Genomic DNA, 24119 nt, shown 5'->3' with positions numbered 1-24119 from the left:
CTGATAATTGGAGTTATTCTTAAGCAAAATATTCAGCTGTAAGCGATGACTGCATAAAACTTGCATTTCTGTTTTTAGTTTGAATTAATAGCTTTCGATTTGACTGATTTGTCAACTTTTGGGGTTTGGTCTGGGTCTTTAAATAGTCCACATTTAGTCTTCATTCAACTTTCAATGTCTACTGCACTACTAGTATACAAAGAATTTACCCCATGATATGATAATGCTTGTAGTCTAATAACATGCATTTGTTAATTTATTTTATACCTATTAATTTATTGCAGTATGAAAAGTCCTTCTTATCACAATTTTGGGGATAAATTGGGCACAATATGCATCAATTATGATTAATACAGAGTATTAAATAAAGACAAACAATGGCAGTTTCGATAATTAAAATCAGTATTTGTATAAATTTGTATAAATAATGATCACTGCAAATGAAATTCTTGAATTACGAAATTACAATGTATTATTATTATTTCCTCCACATTTTCTCGTATATTTTTTCTATTTTTCTCTCCCTCCCCTTCCTCTTTATATTTCTCATTTTTTGTGCTATATTACCCTCGCGTATACGCCCCAGATATATTCATAATGTGCAAGAACGATATAGGAAACTGGAAAAGAGGCAAAAGGGGCGAAATGAGCAGGGACAGAAAGAAAGGCAAAAAAAATAAAGAGATGAAAACCAGGAGGAGTTAAGTAAAAGAAACAAAAGATATAAAGGAGAAATTATATTTCACTAAAGATCCCATATTGATCTTAAAATTTGATGACTGAGAGGTAAATTAGGGAGCACCAAACAGTACGTGGCGTATCTAACTTTTGTCAGGGTGATCTTCCGGTCCCCTTCAATCATCATCATCATCATCATATCACCGTCACCCTCACCTTTATCATCTTCATCTTCATACTAAAAATATTGCATGAGTTGATGTTTCGTATTTAAAAATATATATGCCAATTCTGCTTTATAAATGCATAAATTAATTTAATTAGTTTTAGTTTGGGATTGTCATTTTTCTTCAAGCAATCTGCTTATGATGACAATCCTTCTCCTGCAAATTGTGAATATCATATAATAATTTGTTAGTTAATCATTTTTGTCTGGAATAATTTTTTTAGTACACTTTATTTATGATTCATGCCAAAAATGCTAACATAATATTATGTTTATTATGTTATGGAAAATGTATTATACGAATGTTCCATGGATGCAGAAAAAACAATAAATCAAATCAAATCAAATAAATTAATTCAGATTCCTTAACATTGAAAAAAAAAGAATAAAAAAAAAAACAAATTAAAAAAAATACATGAAAATTTAAAGATAGGCCTTCAATAAACTACATAAGAAATTAATCATGTTCTGACATTCCTTTTATGTTTGTTAGAAATAAAAAAATTTTGTTTTCACCAAAAATTAGCATTCTACAAGCAATAATATGAGTTAACAGCAAAAAAAATATTTTCATACACTAATTTGAATCATTTATTTGAAATATGAAAATTTTAACTTGTTGAAATTTTTCTAAAAATTTGTAGTTTCAAAAACCTATAGGCCTATATGGGGGTGCAAATTTTCGCCAAACAGTCTGGCAAACTGACACTAAACATGGTGTGAAAAAGCACAGTTAAAGAGATCGATGCATACTGCGGACTGAAAATAGTATAAAAATTCACAAAACAAAATGATGAAAATTTCATCAAAATCTTATAATAATAAATAGCATAGTTGTATGGTGTGTCAGCTAGGTCTACGTAATACATATCGAGACATTATTTCTCCTATTAATCCTCACCCCCATCGAGCCCTTTGTCAAAAGCTGTATGGATCCGCCCCTGAATAAAAATTCACTAAAGGCGGACGAAAATCCCCCCCTGCGATCGACATTGCCGAGCCGCGCATGCGCGCGCTGCCGAGGTTGTCTGTCCAAATCAATATTACACGTATAATCAATAGAACCAAATCCGCCGAGGAACCAAATCTGCAAACATCAAGCCGCGTCAAACCCGGCGGATATGGTTCCGATTAAAAACGATATCGGCCATTAAGAACGATATCTGCCGGCGGATACGGTATCCGCCGGTGGAACCAAATCCGCCGCTACACCGGCCTCAATCGGGTAGTAGACCCAGCAAGGATCCGCTGCTCTGATCTGGTGCGTATCTTCGAGCACGTGTTTCACAGATCTATGTTGTAGTCGGCCGATCATCCATCATCAGTCATATCATGGCTGCTCCTCACATTGAAGATTCCAAAACACGCGTGCGGCTGCTTGAACATGGAGTTGACAATGTAAGTAGATTTAGGGCCTAATATTGATAATAATATACTGGTAAATATTTTTATAATGAAGCCTAACGTTAGGCCATACCGGTACTAATACTATTTTTTGGATAAGATTTTTAAAAAATCATGGTATGATTTTTGTTTCTAACGACGTTACAAATACAATACATGTTCTACTAATTTTTCAGGGAGAAAGACGCGGTATTATCTATGGCGATGTATAAGACTAAGAGGATAGATATCTTCTCTTCCAACTCATGGTGATAGCGGATGCCGCCGTGAACTTTGAAAGGTCTTATATTACCGACGGAGCTCACTAGCACTGCGTTACTCTCTTACATCGTTTATGATTAGGCCTATATACATTTTATTTTCAACCTCGTGGTGATAGCGGATGCCGCCGTGAACTTTGAAAGGTCGTATTACCGACGGAGCTCACTGCGCTACTCTCTTACCCCCTTTATAATGATATAAATCTTCTCTTCAACCTCGTGGTGATAGCGGACCCCGCCATAAACTTTTAAAGACTGTATGATGGGGGGACCTAAAGCTACGCACTTTGTTTTCAAACAATAAAAACTATCCCAATTTTAATATTTCAACAAATATCTTTCACTAATTTGTGGCAAACATTCTAAAGATCATTAAAGGAGAATGAAACTCTTGGAGCAAGTTAGCTTTTGTGAAAGCAGAAAAATCAAAGAATAAGATCAACAAAACTTTGAGAAAAATAGGACTAGCAATAAAAGAGTTATGAGCATTTGAATGTCGAGATCACTAATGCTATGGAGATCCTCCCATTGGCAATGCGACCAAGATCTGTGATGTCACACACGTACAACTCTCCCATTTGGACACTGAAAATATACCCCAAAACATCTCTTTTTGCTCATTCTAATCATATATGACAAACGATTCATCAATGATATAAACATATTGTTGAAAGTTTGAGGAAGATTGAATGAATAATAAGAAAGTTATGAGCATTTGAATATTGAGATCACTAATGCCATGTAGATCCTACCATTGGCAATGCGACCAAGATCTGTGATGTCACACACGTACAACTCCCTCATTACTTTAGTACTTATTTTACCTATATTCTCACTTTATCTATCACAAGGTGAGGTGTTCTCTTTATGAGAGGACAAGTACATAGGTTTCACAACATTATATCATTGATGAATCGTTTGTCATATGATTAGAATGAGCAAAAAGAGATGTTTTGGGGTATATTTTCAGTGTCCAAAAGGAGAGAGTTGTTCATCTGTGACATCATAGATCTTGGTCGCATTGCCAATGGGAGGATCTCCATAGCATTAGTGATCTCGACATTCAAATGCTCATAACTCTTCTATTGCTAGTCCTATTTTACTCAAACTTTTGTTGATCTTATTCTTTGATTTTTCTGCTTTCACAAAAGCTAACTGGCTCCAAGGGTTTCATTCTCCTTTAAAGACTGTACTATTGACGGAGCTTATTGAGTTACTCTCTTACATCGTTTATGATGATATACATTTTATTTTCAACCTCGTGGTGATAGCGGGTGCCGCCGTGAACTTTGAAAGGTCGTATTACCGACGGAGCTCACTGCGCTACTCTCTTACCCCCTTTATGATATCTTCTCTTCAACCTCGTGGTGATAGCGGACCCCGCCGTGAACTTCAAATTGATTTGAAAACGCTAGCTACCCAAAACATTTTAATAACATATTTCAAATCATCGTGCGTGCTTGCGTCTTCTACTTCATTTTAATTGCACTTGCGACTTTAAGATGATGCGTCGTAAGAGATCATTCCAATAATTCTAAATCGCTAGCACCTAAAAATACTTCTAAAAGATGTCCCGCCGATCATTCATTAACCTGTGATCTATGAGAAATATTTTCATTTTATTTTCCTTTGCGCCTTTGCTCGGAAGATGCGTCTTTCGTTTATCTTTCTAATAAAAATCACTCGGTTTATTTTAAAGCAATAACACCTCAAAACCCCTGGCTTTAAAACATGTTCCAAATGATCGCGCATGTTGGCGACTTCCATTCCAATGCATTCGTCTTTGTGACTTTGTCAGGAAGATGCGCGCGACCGCGAACAACATTTTGATGTATTCCTTTGTTTTTAAACATCGCCGATTCGATTTTTGATTCGATTTCGATTTTAGAAGCTTAACTGCCGATCCGATTTTCGATCTGATTTTTGATCCGATTTACAACATTACCCCTCCACAAAAAACAATTTTCGTGCGCGACGAATTACATCATGATTCCGGACGAGTAAAGATATCGTTCATTAGGCCTATATTGATGTAAGAAAGAATTTGTGCGATTTTTTCTTCATATATCATGAGTAAATTCTAAGTTTTTGTTTGCTTTTTTTATATCGAATCTGAGCAGATGTTGGTAATAAATTTGTGTATTCTAACTAGAACTAATGTTATTTTTAACTGCATGTTCCATGGCACTTTCGTGATGCTCATCAAGTTCTATCAATGCGCCGTCGCTCGTCGACGGCTCCCTTGAGAACTCCGTCGACGATCACCCACAATGCACCACACCTCAACATTTGATCGAAGGAGCTGACGTGATTGAAATTTGGCAAATCAGGCCCATATTTCGGTCAGAAAATATATCAATTGTTTATGCAAAACTATGTTATATGATGATATTTTAAGCATTTTTTGTCATTTAAATGATAAATAAGGTAAAAGTTATAATTTTTTCACCATTTTTGCAATCTTGTTTTATGTATTGCTCTGAGAAATTGATAAACTTAAAATGCTAGAATTACAATTCCTGTTCACTCATGCATCAAATTTCAATTTAGTAACTCATTAAATTTGCCTAAGAAACCAAAACGTATCTCACTCATTAATTTATCATAACTCCCTTAGCTTTGCAAGTTCCAAAGGACTAACATCTCAAAAAACTGGAAGGCTAATTCCTGCCCAAGCTCAGTCTTTCAGGAGAGAAGTGGGAGGGGGGTAGAGATGGAGAAACGGATGGCTAAATGTTATGTTGACCTTTATTCCATCAACCTACTTGAGTCCTATCTTACCCATTATTCTCCTGACTCTCATAAACATTGCTGAGATCCACATGAAGTCAAAAGTCAAAATGCTGCCTAAAAATTGCAATTCATGATTTATACTCATGCATTAAATTTCTAATTTCTGCCCAGCCTCATTTTCATAACCCTGGTTGGCTTTGCAAGTTTGCAAGGAAGTGTTCACTCAAGCATGAATAGATTTCCAACTTTTCATTGTCATTTGAAAGTTGACTTTATTGGCTTTCCATATATAAACTGGCCAGCAAAAGAAAGTACCCACTTCTTTCAAAGGCTGCACACAAAAATTCACCCCATAAAAATAAACAATTTTGTACACAGGTATGGTGCAATATCCATTAGTAATCACATACCCAACAGGAAGTGATTATCTTTATTACAAAGAAATAAAATGACATGTACAGCATCTTGGTCACTGAATCAAAAGTCACAAAATGTAACAGAATGAGCCGTCCATTCACTTTGACATATTGGTTGTTAAAAAATGTTGTCCATTCAGTAGCCATTTTTGCTTGGTGGAAAGTGCTTTTGTGTGGGACTTTTGACTCAGAGACAAAGATGCTATGCATGTCAAGTTCTTCTTTGTTATGAAGATATTCAATTGCTTATGTGAATGTGATTAGTAAGGGGTATTGTCGCACACCTGTGTACAGATATTGTATATATTTATGTCGTGAATTTTTGTGTGCGGCCTTTGACAGGGGTGGGTACTTTCTTTTGCTGTCCAGTTTATATATAAGTCTTTCCCCCAATTTGATATATTTTTTATTGGCAGCCATTTCAAAAGTGTATAGTTTTTTGGGGGGACGCACTGTAGTTAAGTTTATGAAATGTGGACATCAGGGTAATCGAGTATCACTGACAAGTCTTAGTTCACATGATCAAGGTAAAATATCATTATGGGTCAATGAACGTGATATATCATGAATAGTGTTTTTTGTGTATAATTACTTTATAAATTAAAGTAGTTTTCAAAGTCAGCACTGCTGTTATATTAAATTGCGTAATGCAGGTGAGATTGGCAGAAGTGCTCCACTTGTTTTACATAGCCGCTACTAATTACCCCTACGATCTAATGAGTTCCGGGGACCCCTTTTTTGTATGGTCAGTTCCAGAGCATAAAGCATATTTAGCAATCGTTGATCCAAGAGCCGTTCCGGAAACCCCTGTTTTAAAACCAATTTTTAGTTCCAGTGCCCCCTATTTCGACTGTGGCGCGGCACATAGGTATCATGTTATAATTTATCATCAACTAAGTACTAGAAGGAGGGACTGGAAGTCTTGACAGGCTTATCTTCTGCCATACACTGATAATGTTGCAACCCTTAACACATTTGTGACAAGGGTCAGCAAGTAAACAACATCACCAGTAATGTTTTTTTATCTTGAATAAAGACTAAAACAAAATCAATGTTTTATTTACAGAAGTCAGTAGGACATTGCAGACAAGGTTAGGGACAGTGATTTTCCGCGATCGCGGAAACAGACGGAATTCACGGAAAGGGCCTTTTTAAACGGAAAGTGGCATTTCAAACGGAAAATCATGGAAAACATATTTTTCCTCAAAATACACAGAACAGCAACAGAAATTACTCCAAAATCTCAACAAAATATGAATATTAAATGGCCACAAAACCCCAGAAAACACAATCTCACTTCGCTATAATCATGACAATTCACACATCGTGACTGCACTCGATATCACACTCGATCGTACCCAGCGCTCGTAGCCGGCCGGGCGCCGGGTTGGGCTTCACACATCGTTCGAACAACGCGGTCGTGTGTTGCTGCCCTCTACGTTCGAAGATATAACGGCACGATATCGAGGTCTTGAAATCCAAAATGGCGGATAGGCGAAAATCGTGACTGCTGAAAACGATGTCCAAAAAAACCCAAAATTATCGATGAAATTTCATTTAACCATAAAATAATGCTAATATTATGATAGGTGAGGATGTATTCATGTTAAATGTGTTTGTCAAAATATTTTGTGCACCCACATAGATCCGATTAGAACAGATTCTGTTGCGTTGTTGGTACAGTGGCAGATAAAATTTTTGACCACTGCGAGTGTTGTAATTGCTATTCAATGGGTAAACGGAATTGCTACTTTTGCTTGTACACAAAGTCTATTGGGAAATGGAATTTCCGTTTTCTGACATGCTGAAACGGAATTTAGGATTTTCTTAAACGGAAAAGGCATTTTTTTTTAAATGGAAAATAACTGTCCCTACTCTGGTGAGACACCTGCATGGCACTTGTTTGTATCGATTGCATGTTGTAAAAAAAAATAACTGCATGTAAACGAGGACTGGAATACCATTTCCCACTGGCAGAGGTTAGAGACGGTTAGATTATTGAAAAAAGATAATTGAAACCATAATTGTTTCGATTTAGATCATCAGGCTGACTGATACTAGGCCCATAGACCAACAAGTGCTAAACATCTAGGAGAGTGACCTCACATCAGCCAACAGCCAATGATTTTTACTCTCCTAATACCTCCGTGCTAGGGAGGATGTTAGTCCAAAATTTAGCCCAACCAGGTGCCTTGCAGAACCATTTAGAGATTTAAAACTTTGCTAAGGCACAGTTACCAATGTTACCCTCCAAACGCCTCCTCTCCAGCAGCTTGCAGATCATGCATGATCACCCAGCAGTAGGGGAGACCGGGGTTAGTTGGAACACGGGGTAAGTTGAAACATTGTAATTTTCTTTAACGTCTTTAAATAAATTTCTGCAATATGCCCTCAATTTATTGTCATTATCAACAGCCATCCACCATATTACAGACAACACATGTGCAACAAGCCTGGTGAAGTTAGAAAGGAATTTTTGTTTTTTGACCTTCTGAGTAATTTTTTTCTCTTTCAGAAATGTTTTATTATCTCGGAGAAGTTTATAGATCAAGTTGGCCAGTTTGGGGGTATAATAGACACTTGTACCAAGCTACAAAATGAGGTTATGAGTATGGCATGGTGAAGTCCCTTTTTTGTGCTGTAAGCTTATAAACGTCAAATGGGCCTCCGGGGTTAGTTGGAACAAAATTGAAGGGGCTAGTTGGAACATGTTCCAACTTACCCCAAACATAATTATGAATAAAAACATTGGATATGAGAAAAAAATATATAAAGTATTTCACACTCTTCTGAACATGTATTGTAGATACCATGCTTGTTTTGTTTATCAGTCAGGTCTGAGTGTGCATTTAAGGCCCATTGTAGACCCTTAATGCAATATTAACCCTTATCAAACTGGGGGGGGGGGTCAATTTAATTATGCCTGTGTGCGTGGTATCAAAATTACGCAACATTTTGTACGTGCATGACGGACCCAAAATTGCTCAAAAACGTGATTCCATGTACAAGGTCAATGCAAATTGTTTTTTTCAACCAAAAGTCATAAATGTATGATTATTTTTTACTTTTGTTGGTTCAAATAGATTTATTTTATGCTATTTATGATCGCAAAAAAGTCCCGACAAAGTTCATCGGAAAAAACAAAGGTTCTAAAAAACAAAGAAATAGAATTTATTTTAAAAAAAAAATACATAAGAATTTATATTTTTCGCAATTTTTGGTGGATATTTGTTATAAATGTGAAAATTGATACTCTCACCAAAAATTAGCATTCTACTAGCTTAATAAATAGAGTTAAAGGCAAAAACATACCAAAAAAAATTAGGGCAAATTTCATATGCTTATTTGCATAATTAATGAAAATAATATAAACAATTCATTTTTGTCTTGTAAATTTGATGCAGAAGTACATGAAATTGCTGATAGTACACTTTATTGCATGTAAAATCAAACGCACCCAAATACGCAGAATTCTACTACACAGTCTGCTTGCGTGAGTGGCTGTATAATAGAAAACATAAAGTTCAACAAATCCACACTTTAAATATTTTGAACTTGAAAAAAGTAAAGCAAATAGGCTAAAACCATGTAATATTACAGTTTTAAGTAGTTTTAGTATAATTCTTAATTGACCATGCAGTGTTCCAACTTACCCCATACCATGTTCCAACTTACCCCGATATGGGGTAAGTTGGAACGTTTGCGATGGTCTTGTTCAAGGTGGATTTTTTTCAGTAACCATAATAGAGTTAAAAATTTTATGGGGTACATTTTAAGCCCTTAGATATATGCTTCAAGCTGATATATTGATTGTTTCTTGAATAATATCTTTTGGGATTTTACAGCCATTTTTGTCAAAAATGTTCCAACTAACCCCGATCTCCCCTACTCAGTAGTAGTCAGTAGTTGGTAACGACAAGCAAAATAAGTCTTTCACACCCTCGACAGCATGCCCTAAAACATTTCACATTTTTCCTCTAGGGGTTGGAGCCTTACCCCTACTGCATCCGATACTGATTCCACTCCAGGCTACTCCAGTTTTCAATTCTGTGTCATGTCATCATCACCCTTATATTGTTTTGTGAAATTGTGCTGAATGTCACTAGCAATGCCAAGTTAAACCTTTATTGGTTGAAGGGTATTGCTTGGTTCTTCTCCCGGTTCCCTCACTTTCATTTCACCCCAATTTATATAACTTTGACACTGACTTTATTGACTTGTCCCTAACAAACTCCCATATGACCTGAAGGCTTTTATACTATAGTTGTGCAGGACATATAATCACTACATCATTAGACTATTGTTACATGTGGGTGATTCCATACGTGTCGTACGGGACATTTAGAGAACATTTGACAGTTTTTTTACAAGAAAAATAAAAAATATTCCAGTAACTAAAGGTGATCATCAAGTACTACCAGAGTGTTAGAAAAACCAAGACTTAACATGACTTGAATTCACATCCTGTATAATACAGATTTAAAATAGTGATGTGTCGTACGGACGCAGAAAAAGTTGTTTTTTCGAAACCTCAAGTTTGTACTCTAAAGTCTGTGAGTTGGACGGATAATTTTCATAGAAACTGAACTCAAATTGATATTCAATTACCCAAGAACAAACACATCTATGAAAGAAAGCAAAATAGACATTCATGAATAAATAGAGCAAATTACAATTTTCGAGAACATTGTGGCGTACGGGACACCTCTAAATTGAAGCCAAACTTTCTTACTTTATGTCTCTTTGACTTTTTCAATCACTCTATTTGGCTGATGATAATGATAGTCCTATCAAACTAAAGACATTCATTATGTTAGAAACCGCAATTGGCTGAATATTTCTGTCAATATATCATAAACAAAATAATGTGTCGTACGGGACACTTGTGTGTCGTACGGGACACTTGTGTGTCGTACGGGACACTTGTGTGTTGTACAGGCACTTGCGTGTTGTACTGGGCAGTCTGAATAAAACAATGAACTTTTATCAATTAGAAGGGGAGCATTGCCCCTAAATTCTTCATTTTTAATGAAAAGTCTTTTAATAAGTAGTCATTCAGGACAATATAATTAAGTAACCTCATTATATACAATCGGGAGCAATATGTTATCATTTTTTTAATGATGGGAAATGTACAAGGGTTCGCAGCATTTTTTCCAAGCTGAAGAACTTGAGGTTTTGTGTGAAGTTATATTTTAGTGAATTAATTGATGATTTTCAATACACTATTTAAACAATGAATGAATGAAACTGTTTGTGTAAATTATGGGGCTAAAATGTTATATTTTTTCATATAAAATGTATATATACATGATATATGTCACAACTGTCACTTATAATTCCACAAAATATTTTTTTCTATAAAGAAATGCGGTTCTACTTTTTCAAACCTTTCTGCATTTCATGAAACCATATGGTTTGTCTTATTTTCCAGATTTTTTTTTTACAACTTGAAAAAAGTAAGGAGTTTCAATACTGTATATAAAAAAAATAGTGATCATCAAGGGAAGTCCAAATAGTTGATTGATATGTAATTTTTTTTAGATCTTATAATAATTCCATGCAAGAGGAAGTCATCTTCCAGGCTAGGGCGAATCAATTATAAAAGTTTTCTTTTCATGCTCAATGACAAAGAAATTAACCTGCTCTGACCAGTGGAAATCACCAGTTTAGCTGAAGGGAAAAGAATACAGCTACATGACATCAATTAAAATGATTAGAATCACCTATTTTATGTTCTATGGAGATAAAAAGGTATTTTTTCAGTCCACTTTATGTCAAATCAATTACTTAAATTAAAATAAGCCTACTATTTACAGTTTCTGAATAAAAATCCTGCCATTAAATGCATTATATATTGTGTGTCGTACGGGACAACTTTTAATAGGACAATTATTGAAAAATGAAGGGCTGTGATTAGATCCTCATGGGATAAATCGATCACCCATGGGTCAAAGATAGAGAAACTGATTCTGTGAAATTGCATCATCAAAAATAAAATTGTAGGACAAACTTTTGCATCTTTGTGTGTCGTACGGGACATTGCCAAAAATAGGTTCGGAAAAATCAGGGCTGCCCCTATTATGGATCATGAAAATGTTGTAGATATCATTTGGAACCATCAATGATACATTGTTCCATTGACCTGCAATATTTTCAATCTTCTCGTGCTTTGCCAATAATTGTTTCAGGCAGTGTTTGTAATTGACTATTTAATTAGCAAAATTATTGAAAATTGAAAATTCCATTATTCTTCCCCAAAAAAACTAAATCTGATTTCACTTTTGGTTAAAACTCATAATTTTCATAAAATTTAGGTATCATAGTAAAATATTACACTACTTATGACTTATTGAAAGCATGTTGAAATTTATGATATTTTTGAAGTTCTAGTGTGGAATCGCCCATGTAATGAATCAGTTGTTGATTGTATGATTGGCCCATTTCACTAGTGCCATGCATCTTTGTCTTGTAGGGGTCTTCTTTAACCCTTTCCACGCGTACTTCGCACCAATGCACACTCGGTGCCGTGCGAACTTCGCATTTCACACTCAACAAACAATGCATTGTTTCCCTCCCTGAAAATAATTCAGTATAGATGGATTCATGGTCCAGCGCACAAAGAGTTAATGAGTAATAACCTAGGTCATGCCATTCATGTTTTGACCTTGGAATAGGAAATAAAAATAAAATAATTCAGACTTGACTCTGCCCTAACCTAGACTGATATTTGTCCCCACCCAGTTTTACACATACATGTTCTTTTTTAATATCACTATGTCAGACAAAAAGTTTGTTAGATTGTTCACCTTTTGAACTAAAAGTCGCATGGACCAATGTGTCAAAAGATGCACATCTATGTCTAAATTAATTTTCTACTCTCTAAAACAAGGTTCACAGTTCAAGTTTCCCTGGAAATTATGTTGGAAGTGATGATTCTTGGAGCATGGACAAATTTACCAAGGTATGATGATTATTTCATACTAAAACTAATGAGATGTGACTTTAAATTGTATGTACCTTGTATTATTATTTTTTTAAAATATAAAACCCCTATATACATTAAAACATACAAGATACTAAGTGGAGCAGGTAGAACTTTGTTTGAACTACAAATCTGTACAGAACAGTTTCACTTGAAAGGAAAACTATTAACAGCTCAAGGGAAACAATTTCATGGTCTCTATTTAGCATATCATCACAGCAGGTTTGAGTGTAAGTCTACTTTGTCTAATAATGAAATCTTTGCCAAAAATCGGATACATTTTCCGACTGTCACAATCTTCATGTTTCATTGTTCTTCTATAGTAAGCATAAAACATATTTTTACTTTTTGTTTGTTTGTTTTGTTTTGAAAATAGAACTTTCGTATCGATGTGATTAGGCTGACTAAAACTGAGCTAGAGTTTGACATGGTAGGAGTAGATCCAGCAGTAGCTAATGCATTTAGGAGGATTCTGCTTGCAGAGGTAGGTACAACAAATTCACCTTTTTTAAATAGTTTATAAAGCAGAAGGACAGTGATAAAGAAGGACATTGATATAATGAAGACGGTTGAATCATGTGTTTAAAAAATAAAAGAAGACAGAGGGTCTTTACTCTTTATAGTAGTACTTAAGAACTTTTTTTTTCAAAGATGATATCTGTTTGATATTGAATTCTTTGCAAAAATATGGTTCAGTAAGAAAACAGATCATTTAATAAAAAATAAAGTTAATTGTATATCTCAGTATAAATAATATATCTTTGTAATTATATTGTTATTATCTTTTTTATTATAATTATATTTTTTTATTTAACTCTCCTAAATCTTGATCAGGTACCAACAATGGCAGTTGAGAAGGTCTTTATTTTTAATAATACATCCATCATACAAGATGAAGTTCTCGCTCATAGATTAGGACTTATTCCTATCAAGGCTGATCCAAGAATATTTGAATACAGACAGGAAGGTAATATTGAAACCAAGTAATTGTTAATCCAAAATTCCTTCTCTTTTAGGAGGAAGTGAGGGGGTGGGTAATTTATAAGATAAGATAGATAAGATATTTTATTCATCTTTCTTTCCGAACATTTTGTTTTACATGTGTGATTTCACATTCTATAAATGCAAATCAGTTAATTATAAACCATTGTTACAGTAGAAAAAGAAACACACCAAATAACGAATTACGTATTGAACGAAAGACAAGGAGAACCCCTGAAAAAGCAGGGCTTATAGTTTTGCAGTTTCTTTTCTTTTTTTTTCATTTTCTTAGTTATTTACCGGGTTTTAAGAAAAAAAATCCCCTGGGTATTCTATTTATCATTCAAGTGTTTTTTCAATTGGTTTAGACTTCATTCATCTACTATATATGAACTCATACAAACCTTCAATGTCCAAATACAATAAAAGACGAAGATAGTTGGAAATTTTCAAAGATTTTGTTAAAGACATTAACAAGTGATAGAATTTGAACTTTTATTCCAGGAAGTAGTGCTAGTCAGTGATTTTACAGTTGACAATTAAACAGTTGATAGGAATTACAAGTGAAGAAGTTATCATATAGAGGAAATCACCTTTGACACACATGACATATATTACTTGCTTAAAAGGGGTGATATTTTGTCCACATTTGTGAAGTGATCATGGTCTTGAAGAAATGTATAATACTTGGAAAGAAAAAGATGAAACACATGGCTAGAATGAAGATCGACACCAATTTCCATATACTGCCATTCTCGAAAGGCTTCCATTTTTTTGGGGGGGGGTGGGCAATATTTTGGAATTATTACCGGTACATCTAATTTCTGGAAATCATAAAAAAATAAAAATGCATGCTTCCAAAAATTTACAATCTAATATAAGTTATGAAGTAATTTTGTTGTCCGCCAAATACTACATTTAGCGACAGCCATTTTACGTCACTGCAAAATTTGTGTTGATCTGAGATTTTGTGGTGAGATCTTAAAAGCTTAGTCCTAAAAATGTTGGTTGCAATGAGGTTAAAAGAAGTAGTTCACAATAGAAGGGTTGGGGAAGGAAGTGAAAGGGGTCACAAGATATTGGCCACAAGACGTAGGCCACAACCTGATCCTTGTTTGACCTAAGAAATAAGCCTATTAGTAGTTGGAAAACACAAGGAATACAAATCTGGGGACCATTTCAAAGAGAACTATGGTAACTTTGCCGTAATGTCAACTACCATGGTAACATGGAAGATTCTAGCCTAAGTGGCTTTCTCTATCTAGCAGGCTAGTCCTAATGCTCTATAAAATGTGAATTTTCAATGTAGGTGATGAAACAGGAAGTGAAGAAGACACAATAGAATTCCAACTGAAAGTGAAATGTACAAAGAATCCAAATGCTTCTAAAGATGCTACTGATCCTGATGAACTCTATAAGAATTCCAAAGGTTAGTAGTTTCTCATCATTTATAATAGCAATCTTCTCGTAATAATATAAGAATGATGATGATGGTGACATTTATGGTTGGCAATCATGGCAATGCTCATGGTGGGAAATAATTAATGTTGATATGTACCTATACAAAGTTTTCATGTAAGGTCCAGGATATTATTGCCAGAGGTGCAGTTGATTATATGATGACTTCAAAGTACATGTAAGATGTGAGATATACAAGAGGGAATATAAATATTTTCCATCTTCATATCTTTCATGACATATTTCAGACAAAGCAGTGCCTGTCATCTATAGAAAACCCAATAATGTACTAGGTGTATGTGTTAAGGTGATTGTTGGCATGGATTTTCATTAATTCCACAATCTCTCCCCAACTTTGTCTATTGAACATGAAAGTTTACAAGATGAAAATCACAATATACCAAACACAGAATATTTTGATGCTGGCTAGGCTATTGAATTTTTTGATGTGTCATATTTTCAAGTGTTATTTCATGTATCAAAAGAAATTTCTTTTCATATTTTACAGTAACAACTGAACATTTCAAGTGGAATCCTATAGGGAGCCAAGAGCAAACGGTAAGCTTTAATTCTTTTCCTTATTTTGTTATTCATTCTCAAGTAATATGTAAGAAATTAATGAGGTAATATGCTTGATTTCCAAGCATTCTATGAAAACCCCACAACAGTCTTCTCTATGTCTGTTGTGTCGTATAATGAATGCTAGAGAAATTATTGAATACATTCACTGGATATTCAATGTGACATGTCTATTACAATGATGTGACACAATTTCACCCCATGGACATTGACTATTTTCAGGTTAGCAAGAGTGTTTCAGTGTACCTCTTTTCTGTCTTTTTTGTTTATAAATATTTACAATCAATTTGCCTTTCCAAGTCTTTAAACATTCTACCCTTATATTGTTGAAAAACAAATTCACAGGAAGTTTATTTGATATTCTAATAAGTGAAGTAAAAGGTTCAGTTTATTATAACTCTGAGACCGTCATAATGCCCATGTTACAGCAATTTGTTGTGAAGTTTGTCCAGTAGGATATAAGATGTTTGGTTGAATGTCCCTAATAGAACCAAGAGCAGGATTTGGGGGGAATGATCTTGGATTTTTTCCCCTTTAAGTACCTAAACTGGGCAGTTAAGTTTGACTAATTCCATTGCATAAGATTTTGATAACTCAAATATGCTCTGAATTTCTTGTTTAGCATGGACCTAAAGCATTTGCACCAGTTGACAATGATATCTTGATAGCGAAGCTGAGACCAGGCCAGGAGATTGATCTTAAAATGCATTGTGTGAAAGGAGTTGGTAAAGATCATGCTAAGTTTTCTCCAGTAGGTCAGTTCACCTTTCACGTTGCATACTGTACTTGTTTAAAATACAATTAATTAGGGTTCATTCAGACACAATAAATATTAGTAAGAAAGCTCAGCAACATTTTGTGTACAAAGTCAATGGGATATGAGTGTCGGAGAATCTGAAGTTAGATCACTTATTTCTATCTTTTCTAAAGGATTTCTCAATTTTTGTCTTGCCTACATAGCAAAGCGAGACTATAGGCGCCATTTTTCTGACAGCTGCGGAGTCGTCAACAGTGAAATCTTAACCAAGGTTTTGAAATGTGGTAACCTACAAAGTATATGGACCTAGTTCATGAAACTTGTGTGCAATATTATCCCTTATTTTCAGCCATACAGTTTGTGAGTTCTATTACTGAGAATAGGACACATTGTTTCTCTGTAACAACTAATATAATCCATTCCTATCAAAGATTCATGATATTTCTCTGTGATATTACAAATATTCAATTAATACAAGTTTCATTCTAATTAATTTCAACTATTTAGAAATCCCAAATTCATCAATTTTGTTACAGACCCCATGACCAATAGACAAGGCCCTGAGTCTGCTCATTTGATGTTTTTATTATACACTGATTGACTGACCAAGGTCTTGGGATGAGTTGGGTTTTAGTTTTGGGTAAGGCATTGTTCTGTCAAACAAAGGTACCGTTATGGCCATGCAGACACGGTTTTATACAGCTAAACAACAAAACTCAACCTAATTTTTGTGTTCTAAAGAACTCTTCCTTATCAGTATTATTCAGAATGCCCTTATTATTTGGAACTATCCCTATTATTTCTCTTTGTCCGTGCAGCAACTGCCTCGTATCGTCTTATGCCCGAGATCAAATTGACCGAGAATATCATAGGAGAGAGGGCAAAGAAACTTCAACAGTGTTTTTCTCCTGGAGTAATTGAGGTAGAGAAAAGAAATGGTAAGGAAAGAAGAGAAATGTTAAACAAAATATCGACAGATAGGGACCGTTTCATTAAGCTATGCATGGCTAGATGAAATATTGGTGACCATTTAGATGCTTTTAGCATATGCAGGAGAATTTCTTATAAGCCTAATCAAATTAGAAAAATATGCAATTTTCCATTCAGAATGCTAATCTTACTCTCCAGCTTCAAAAGGAAATGGTAATTAAAGTTTCAGCACTAACCAAACTACCCCCCCCCCCCCCTTCCAATAAACATTGCTAGTTTATATAACGAATAACATTTGTTTTTTGTATTTTTTTTTTTTCTTTTTACTTTATTTATCGATTAGATTGGGTCAGCATGATGTTACATCTGGGAATGATTGAATACCAAAATATGCATAACAAACCAGACATAATTTGAAATCATTGTGAAGCAAGACATTCGATTTTAAAATGTATTGAATCAAATATTCATTAAGAGGTTAATATGATGTTATTACAGGTGTTCCTGTAGCAGTAGTAGCTTGTCCAAGGAAAGATACGTGTAGTAGAGAAGTCTTCTCACATGATGTAAGTATATTGCCTGCCCACAAACAGGAAAATGTACATCTTTTACTAAGTGTTTTCCTAACATCACTGTGAAATTGTACCTTATCCCATGTTGAACTATGAATCCTGTTTTGTTGAAAAAGGCATCATTGTAGATTTATTTTGAGTAGTAATCTGTGTGTTTGGTACGTTTCTCTGTAAAGTGAGGTGGTAAATGAGACAATTTTGTTTAAAAGTGCATAATATGTGAATTGATATATTCATTCTTTATAAAAACATCAGGGTACTGTAACACAAAGGTTAGCCATTAATCGTACTCTTGATTTTTACGATTGATTGTACATTGTAGTCAATGCAATCAATCATAGACAAATGTGTCTACGATCATTGCTAAGCATCGTGTTACGGGCCCCAGACCAAATTTTGGCACTTAATATTCCAGTCATTTGTAAAGAAATGTGTAATGTTACAAACAGCTTTTTGACTTATTCACCACTCAATGTAAGATACCAAGGCAACTGGGCAAGTATATTCTTATCATCAAGTAGTGCATTCTATGAAAACCCCACAACAGTCTTCTCTATGTCTGTTGTGTCGTATAATGAATGCTAGAGAAAGAATGAATACATTCACTGTGGATATCCAATGTGACATGTCTGTAACAATGATGTGACACAATTTCACCCCATGAACATTGACTATTTTTGCAAATTTGATTCATTACTGTTGTGTGAATATATTAAATATTATTTAGTTGTTGCTGAAAAATGTCCCTATATTCCTCCAGTTAGTTTTATGTGTGATCAGTTTGTGTGCTTCTTGCAGACGTGATGAACTGAGAACTTCTCTCTTTTCTCTCATTTACATTGTGCCTTATAGTCTAGTAAAATATTGACATCCATATATATGGTATTAATTGATACCTAGTTTGATATATACTTGCACATTTAATGCATTTTTAAAAATATTTTGGTTAGTTTATTTCACAGTAAATTAAGATATAAAATTATTTTCAACCATTTCTTGCTTCACATATTTTCAATTTCATTCCCTCAATTTAGGACCTCAAAGATTGTGTGAAGTTGAATAGAATTCGGGATCACTTCATATGTAAGTATTGCATTATTTTGATGTCCTGTTTTTATCAATTCACAAAATATATGTTTAAAAATGATTTTGAAGTTAGTAAGTGGGATAGAATCAACCTTTATAAGTTTTATTGGTCAAGAACTAAGAATAATTGTAATGGAAAAGTGGTACCTTTTGAAAGTATTTCAAATAATCATTCTCAGTTGTTAACAAAAAAATATATAATAGTGAAGACTTTATATCAAACGCATAGTAGTGTTGCTACTAGTTAGAAGAGAGAAAATAAAAAAATTTAAGGGCTTCAATCCATTACATAGCATTCTATGAAAACCCCACAACAGTCTTCTCTATGTCTGTTGTGTCGTATAATGAATGCTAGAGAAAGAATGAATACATTCCCTGTGGATATCCAATGTGACATGTCTGTAACAATGATGTGACACAATTTCACCCCATGAACATTGACTATTTTCAGGTTAGCAAGAGTAATTCTGGATCAGTGTACGTCTTTCTATATTTTACATCTATACTAATGTTTTCCATGTATTGTTACTGTATAGTCATTTAAATTTCTCTGCCTAGTTTACTCATTTCAACTTGTAAATTAACTTATAAATATGTCTTTATTGTCTCATGTTTCTGTGCATTATGACATTAAGTTACATTTAGAAATATTTGAGTAGTTCATGAATGTAACTTTTAGGAAGAATTTTGCAATGTCTTTACATTTGCAGTCCTCAAGTTTCCTCATGTACAACACAATGGGTGATAGTGAAGGCTACTGTGAAATGTGCGAATTTTGTCATCGAACCTTCCTTACGCCCCTGTTCCAGCGTTCATATCTTGCTACGATTTAGCAATCCTACAAATTACACAGGATCTGGGAAAAATAAACTATCACTGGGAGAATGTGACTTTCAAAATAATGGGTGTCGTAGCTCGAGCTAAAGCTGGGGTAATAATAGTTGCGCTTTCTATCAGGCAAAAAGCGCTGAATAGGTCCATCTATTATTATTGGGAAGGTCGGTATGGAATTTTGAATATTTCAGATTTTCATGCTTATCTTTCTGATTTGCATAAATTCCTGCTGTCACCCAGTCCTCACAGTGTTGTTGCTACACTGCTCCCAATTTCAACCGATTACTATTCCACCCTCCAAATCGTGGTAGTGGAATGGTCCCTTTGATACTCTTTAAGTTGTATGTAGTAACCGGATGGGTATTGGTATCTCTTATTTTGTATTTCAGTCTCTGTGGAGTCAACTGGAGCTCTTCTCCCTGATGAACTGGTCTCTGAGGCTATCAAGATTCTGAGAGCAAAGTGCAAGACATTCCAACAAGACCTTGATATGCTGAGTAATCAAGATACATGAACTCATCTTTGATTTGTCTAGAATATCTGACTCAAATGTTGCTGGATGAGAATGTGAACTCAATGAAGTAGAAGCTAAAGCAATAGACGGAAGCAGTCAAGCAGGACTTACTGAGGATCCAAGATACATGACACATGAACTCTCCTTGCTCAATGTAGTTATCCATCTCAATTATTGCTTGTTGAGAATATGAACTAAATGAAGTAGACTCTAAGTAAACAAAGCAAGAGAAGTGCGTAACAACAGAGACACAGACACCTAAACTCGTCTTGCTCTATCTAGAATATCTATGTCGACTGTGAGTTTGTGAGAACATGAACTCAATGAAAGGAGAATCAATGCAAATAAAGGAAGCAGGAGACACACTGAGCAACCAAGATACACAACATCTAAAAAAAAAAAAGAATACTTAGAAAGAAGTGGTATAATGCTCTGATTCTGCTCTTCTGTAATCCAAAATTACCAGAAAATATAACTTTAGTGGGTACTGTCCCCCACGAGCCTAACCTCCAACCATCATGTAATGTGGTTCTGCGAAAGTTCTGGAAAACTTTATAGTGCCTTTTGGCATCTTAACCCTAAAAGGACTGGGGGGGGGGGGCCATGATGGGCCCCCTCGACGCTTCGCGCGATATTTCCGAAACGCAAAAAGATAACGCCGCAAAATTTTATGACTTTTTTCTTTGAAGTCTCGCGCAACTTTTGAGACCAAAATCGCGACATAGGGTATAGCATCGCGACATCACATGACTTTTTACAAGGCAATGTCATGCCGAAAATGGCTCATTTTTATACTTTGTGTACAAAGTCTATGGGAGATGAAATTAATAAAAGGGTGATTGTTTTTCGTCCTAATTGGTCTGCTTGATTAATTGAGCGTTCAGTTTAGTTGTTAAATGGTCTGTATTAATTTTTATTGAAAAAAACAATGAAAAACAGAAGGTGAAAAAACAAAGAAATACATGAGAAATTCTAAAAACAAAGAAATACGTAAGGAAAAAATTGGCTTTCGCAATTTTTCGTTTTCAAAACCTTTAAATTGGATTACAAAGATGACATCTTCAGGACATTGTCAGTGATGTTTTGATATTAAATTATTTAATGTTTATCTTACAAAGTATTAAAGGAAGGTTCAATAAATCATCAACATATCTGTTGATTTTCAAATATTATATTGTGTAATGATTCTCAATCTGAATGTATGCACTGCTATGTTACTTTAATTGCATATTAAAGTCATTTTAAAAACAATTCTCATTAATTTTTTTATTAATGAAGTTTTGTATAAAAGCTGGCTGACATATTGAACAAGTAGCAAAGTGGTGGAAGTTTATGATATTAAAAAAAACTATAATTTTACAGGTAATAACATTTTATGGAGTTGGTATTTGAAATTTGAGATTTTATACATAAATTAAAGCAAGATTGAGAATATTGAAAAGGCAAGTGGTCTGGAACTTAAGTTATGCAAGACTTTACAAATGAATGGGCCAGACTACCAAATAATGTCAGGTCGAATCGTAAATATTCCCTGATGTCTTACAAATTGGGAATGAATTTTCCTCAACTTATTTAAATTTTGACAATTGATTTTGCAGTGAACGCTTGTTAATGAGAATTTAAATCTTTAAACATATTTCAAATTTTGTAATGTGAAATAACATGAAAAATTATTTCATTTAGCACAAGAATATGTTCCAGTCAATTGGAAAGTCATGTGTAAGTATGTAACAAGTTGGGTTCCATAACATGAAGGTTTGCATTAATCACTAAATGATAATTAACCTGTCGAGTTAATTGTTGCATGAGCACTTTGTTCATTGACCAGGAACCAATCAGAATGGTTCTTGATTCATTGCAAACTTTTGTTACCGAGCCTAACTACTAGGGTCATGGGACTGAAAGGTTGGATTGGAAGCAGTGATATCAGGGGAGTCGAGGCTATGATCAAAGGTGATTTAGGGGGAATTGGAGACAGTAATCAATTTCTTGCTGGTTAGATTTTGTAAATGGGCTGTTTGCCATTAATTTCCTTTGAACGTATTCAGGGTGGTGTCTCGTAAAGCTGTCTGCAAGTTATGTATGACTGGTGACCTATTCCTATACTAAACCCCTCAAAAAAATTTCTGCAACTCTAGTTTGAGCGGTACTAAAATCATTAGTAAGCCTTCGAAAGGAAAGCATGAATATTCCTTTTTACAGTCACAATCGTGTGTAATTTGTAATGCTGATGTTATCATGGAATGCGCAGACATAAATATGCAGCAATGTCAAAAATGAAATGTTGCAAAATTTGTTCGTTCCAATAGCAAATTTCCAATTGTTTCGAGGATGGACCAAGTTTGAATGATGTTGATGAATTGATACCTGGAAATATACACATTGTGTATTCTCATTTGTGCAATGGATTGAATGTGTTTGGAATAATGTTGAACCTTGTCATTTCAAAAAGTTTTAGGTTGAATTTAAAAAAAATGAGATGTTAGTTTCATTGTTACTGAATTTTTATTGGAAGCTTTCACTCCAAGCAAAACATTCACCGACGCCCGTCTGCATGGTCAAAATTCTATAGAAATCGAGACTCTGGTTAGAAAACAATGCATTTTACAACATTCCACTTTTGACTTTTCCCTATATTCAGGGTAACTGCACATTCCATGATTACATAATCACAGCAGATGGCACATCATAGTAAAGAGGAATAATTAAGCCTTTCAATGATACCAGTTTCATCTTCTGTACCTCAGTAACAAAAAATATATCATCTCCCTTGAGGTTTTATAATCAAATATTGATAACAAATCTTGTCAGAAACAAGATTTTTAATCTACAAAGTTCAGATTTCAAGTTTTGCTATTGAATGGGAATTAAAACGAGAATATGATTTGGCAGCAAAGAACAGGTCATCAGTCACTAATGATTTTATAACAGTTTTATGAAACCACATCTTGGTCTGTCCAGCGGTTGTTGCCCTAAATGAAGTTTTGGTTTTAAGCTAGCTTATCCAACACCAGTAAGTATTAGTCCAACAGGTAACATTTGCTTCTACAACATTGCTCCTCTGCTTATTTCTTTGATGATTAAGGTTGGGATTTTTAGGTTTGAAGCTTGGCTTTTGTTTGGCTTCATGCACAAATTTTTTATGAGAGTAATTGTCGGAGAAGCCAATGTCATGGAACTCATATGGTGCGCAAGCTTTCTCTGCTTCAGCACCGTCTCTCTGGAACAATTTGCCGTTGAATTGAAAAATCATACCATCACTAGAGACCTTAAACTCTAAATCGAAGTCTTATCTTTTCTAACAGTATTAGTTATTGGCACTTCGACACATCCGAACTCTCATTCTTTCTTTTCTTGTGCGCCTTTGAATAGAATATTTTTAGATAGATGGCACTATATAAATGCCTATTATTATTAACACTACTGAAAACCACTGTATTTTGAACTATGGTTTAACCTAAACTCTGGTATAAAGTTTTTGTTTAAATGTGGGTAGCCAAATGTGACAGGCATCTCTTCTTGTAGAGGTCCAAACAATGGGCATTTTGCACTTGATATATCAGTATTTCCTAAGAATGGTAAATAACATATTCTCCCATTTAAAGCATACGAAATGAATCAAATCTACACAGGTTGAATAAAGTTTTAAAAAAGCACATAATTAAACTATGGTTTAACTTAAATACCCGATTTCAAAATACAGACC

General features: G+C 34.5%; 1 protein-coding gene across 1 annotated transcript; it reads left to right on the top strand.

Moving 5' to 3' along the window:
- The first annotated feature begins 2159 nt into the window (after window positions 1–2159).
- LOC129265569 (DNA-directed RNA polymerases I and III subunit RPAC1-like) lies at window positions 2160–21585 on the top strand. The gene is made up of 12 exons (XM_064101807.1): window positions 2160–2302; window positions 7756–8049; window positions 12610–12681; window positions 13079–13186; window positions 13537–13669; window positions 14993–15112; window positions 15650–15699; window positions 16343–16475; window positions 17296–17415; window positions 17906–17973; window positions 19014–19062; window positions 20289–21585. The coding sequence occupies exons 3-12, from the start codon at window positions 12664–12666 to the stop codon at window positions 20411–20413; spliced, it is 924 nt and encodes a 307-aa protein (XP_063957877.1). The 5' UTR covers window positions 2160–2302; window positions 7756–8049; window positions 12610–12663; the 3' UTR covers window positions 20414–21585.
- Window positions 21586–24119: the final 2534 nt, after the last annotated feature.

The sequence above is a fragment of the Lytechinus pictus genome, chromosome 7 (assembly GCF_037042905.1).
Source record: "Lytechinus pictus isolate F3 Inbred chromosome 7, Lp3.0, whole genome shotgun sequence".
Classification (NCBI taxonomy): Eukaryota; Metazoa; Echinodermata; class Echinoidea; order Temnopleuroida; family Toxopneustidae; genus Lytechinus; species Lytechinus pictus.
Note: the sequence above shows the minus strand (reverse complement) of the source record. Positions and strands in the feature narration are given on the sequence as shown.

Excerpts from the sequence above, each read along its gene's own strand:
- LOC129265569 (XM_064101807.1), top strand. Across the intron at positions 17,974-19,013 it reads GAGAAGTCTTCTCACATGAT|GACCTCAAAGATTGTGTGAA; the intron begins GTAAGTATATTG and ends CCCTCAATTTAG. Across the intron at positions 19,063-20,288 it reads AATTCGGGATCACTTCATAT|TCTCTGTGGAGTCAACTGGA; the intron begins GTAAGTATTGCA and ends TTTGTATTTCAG.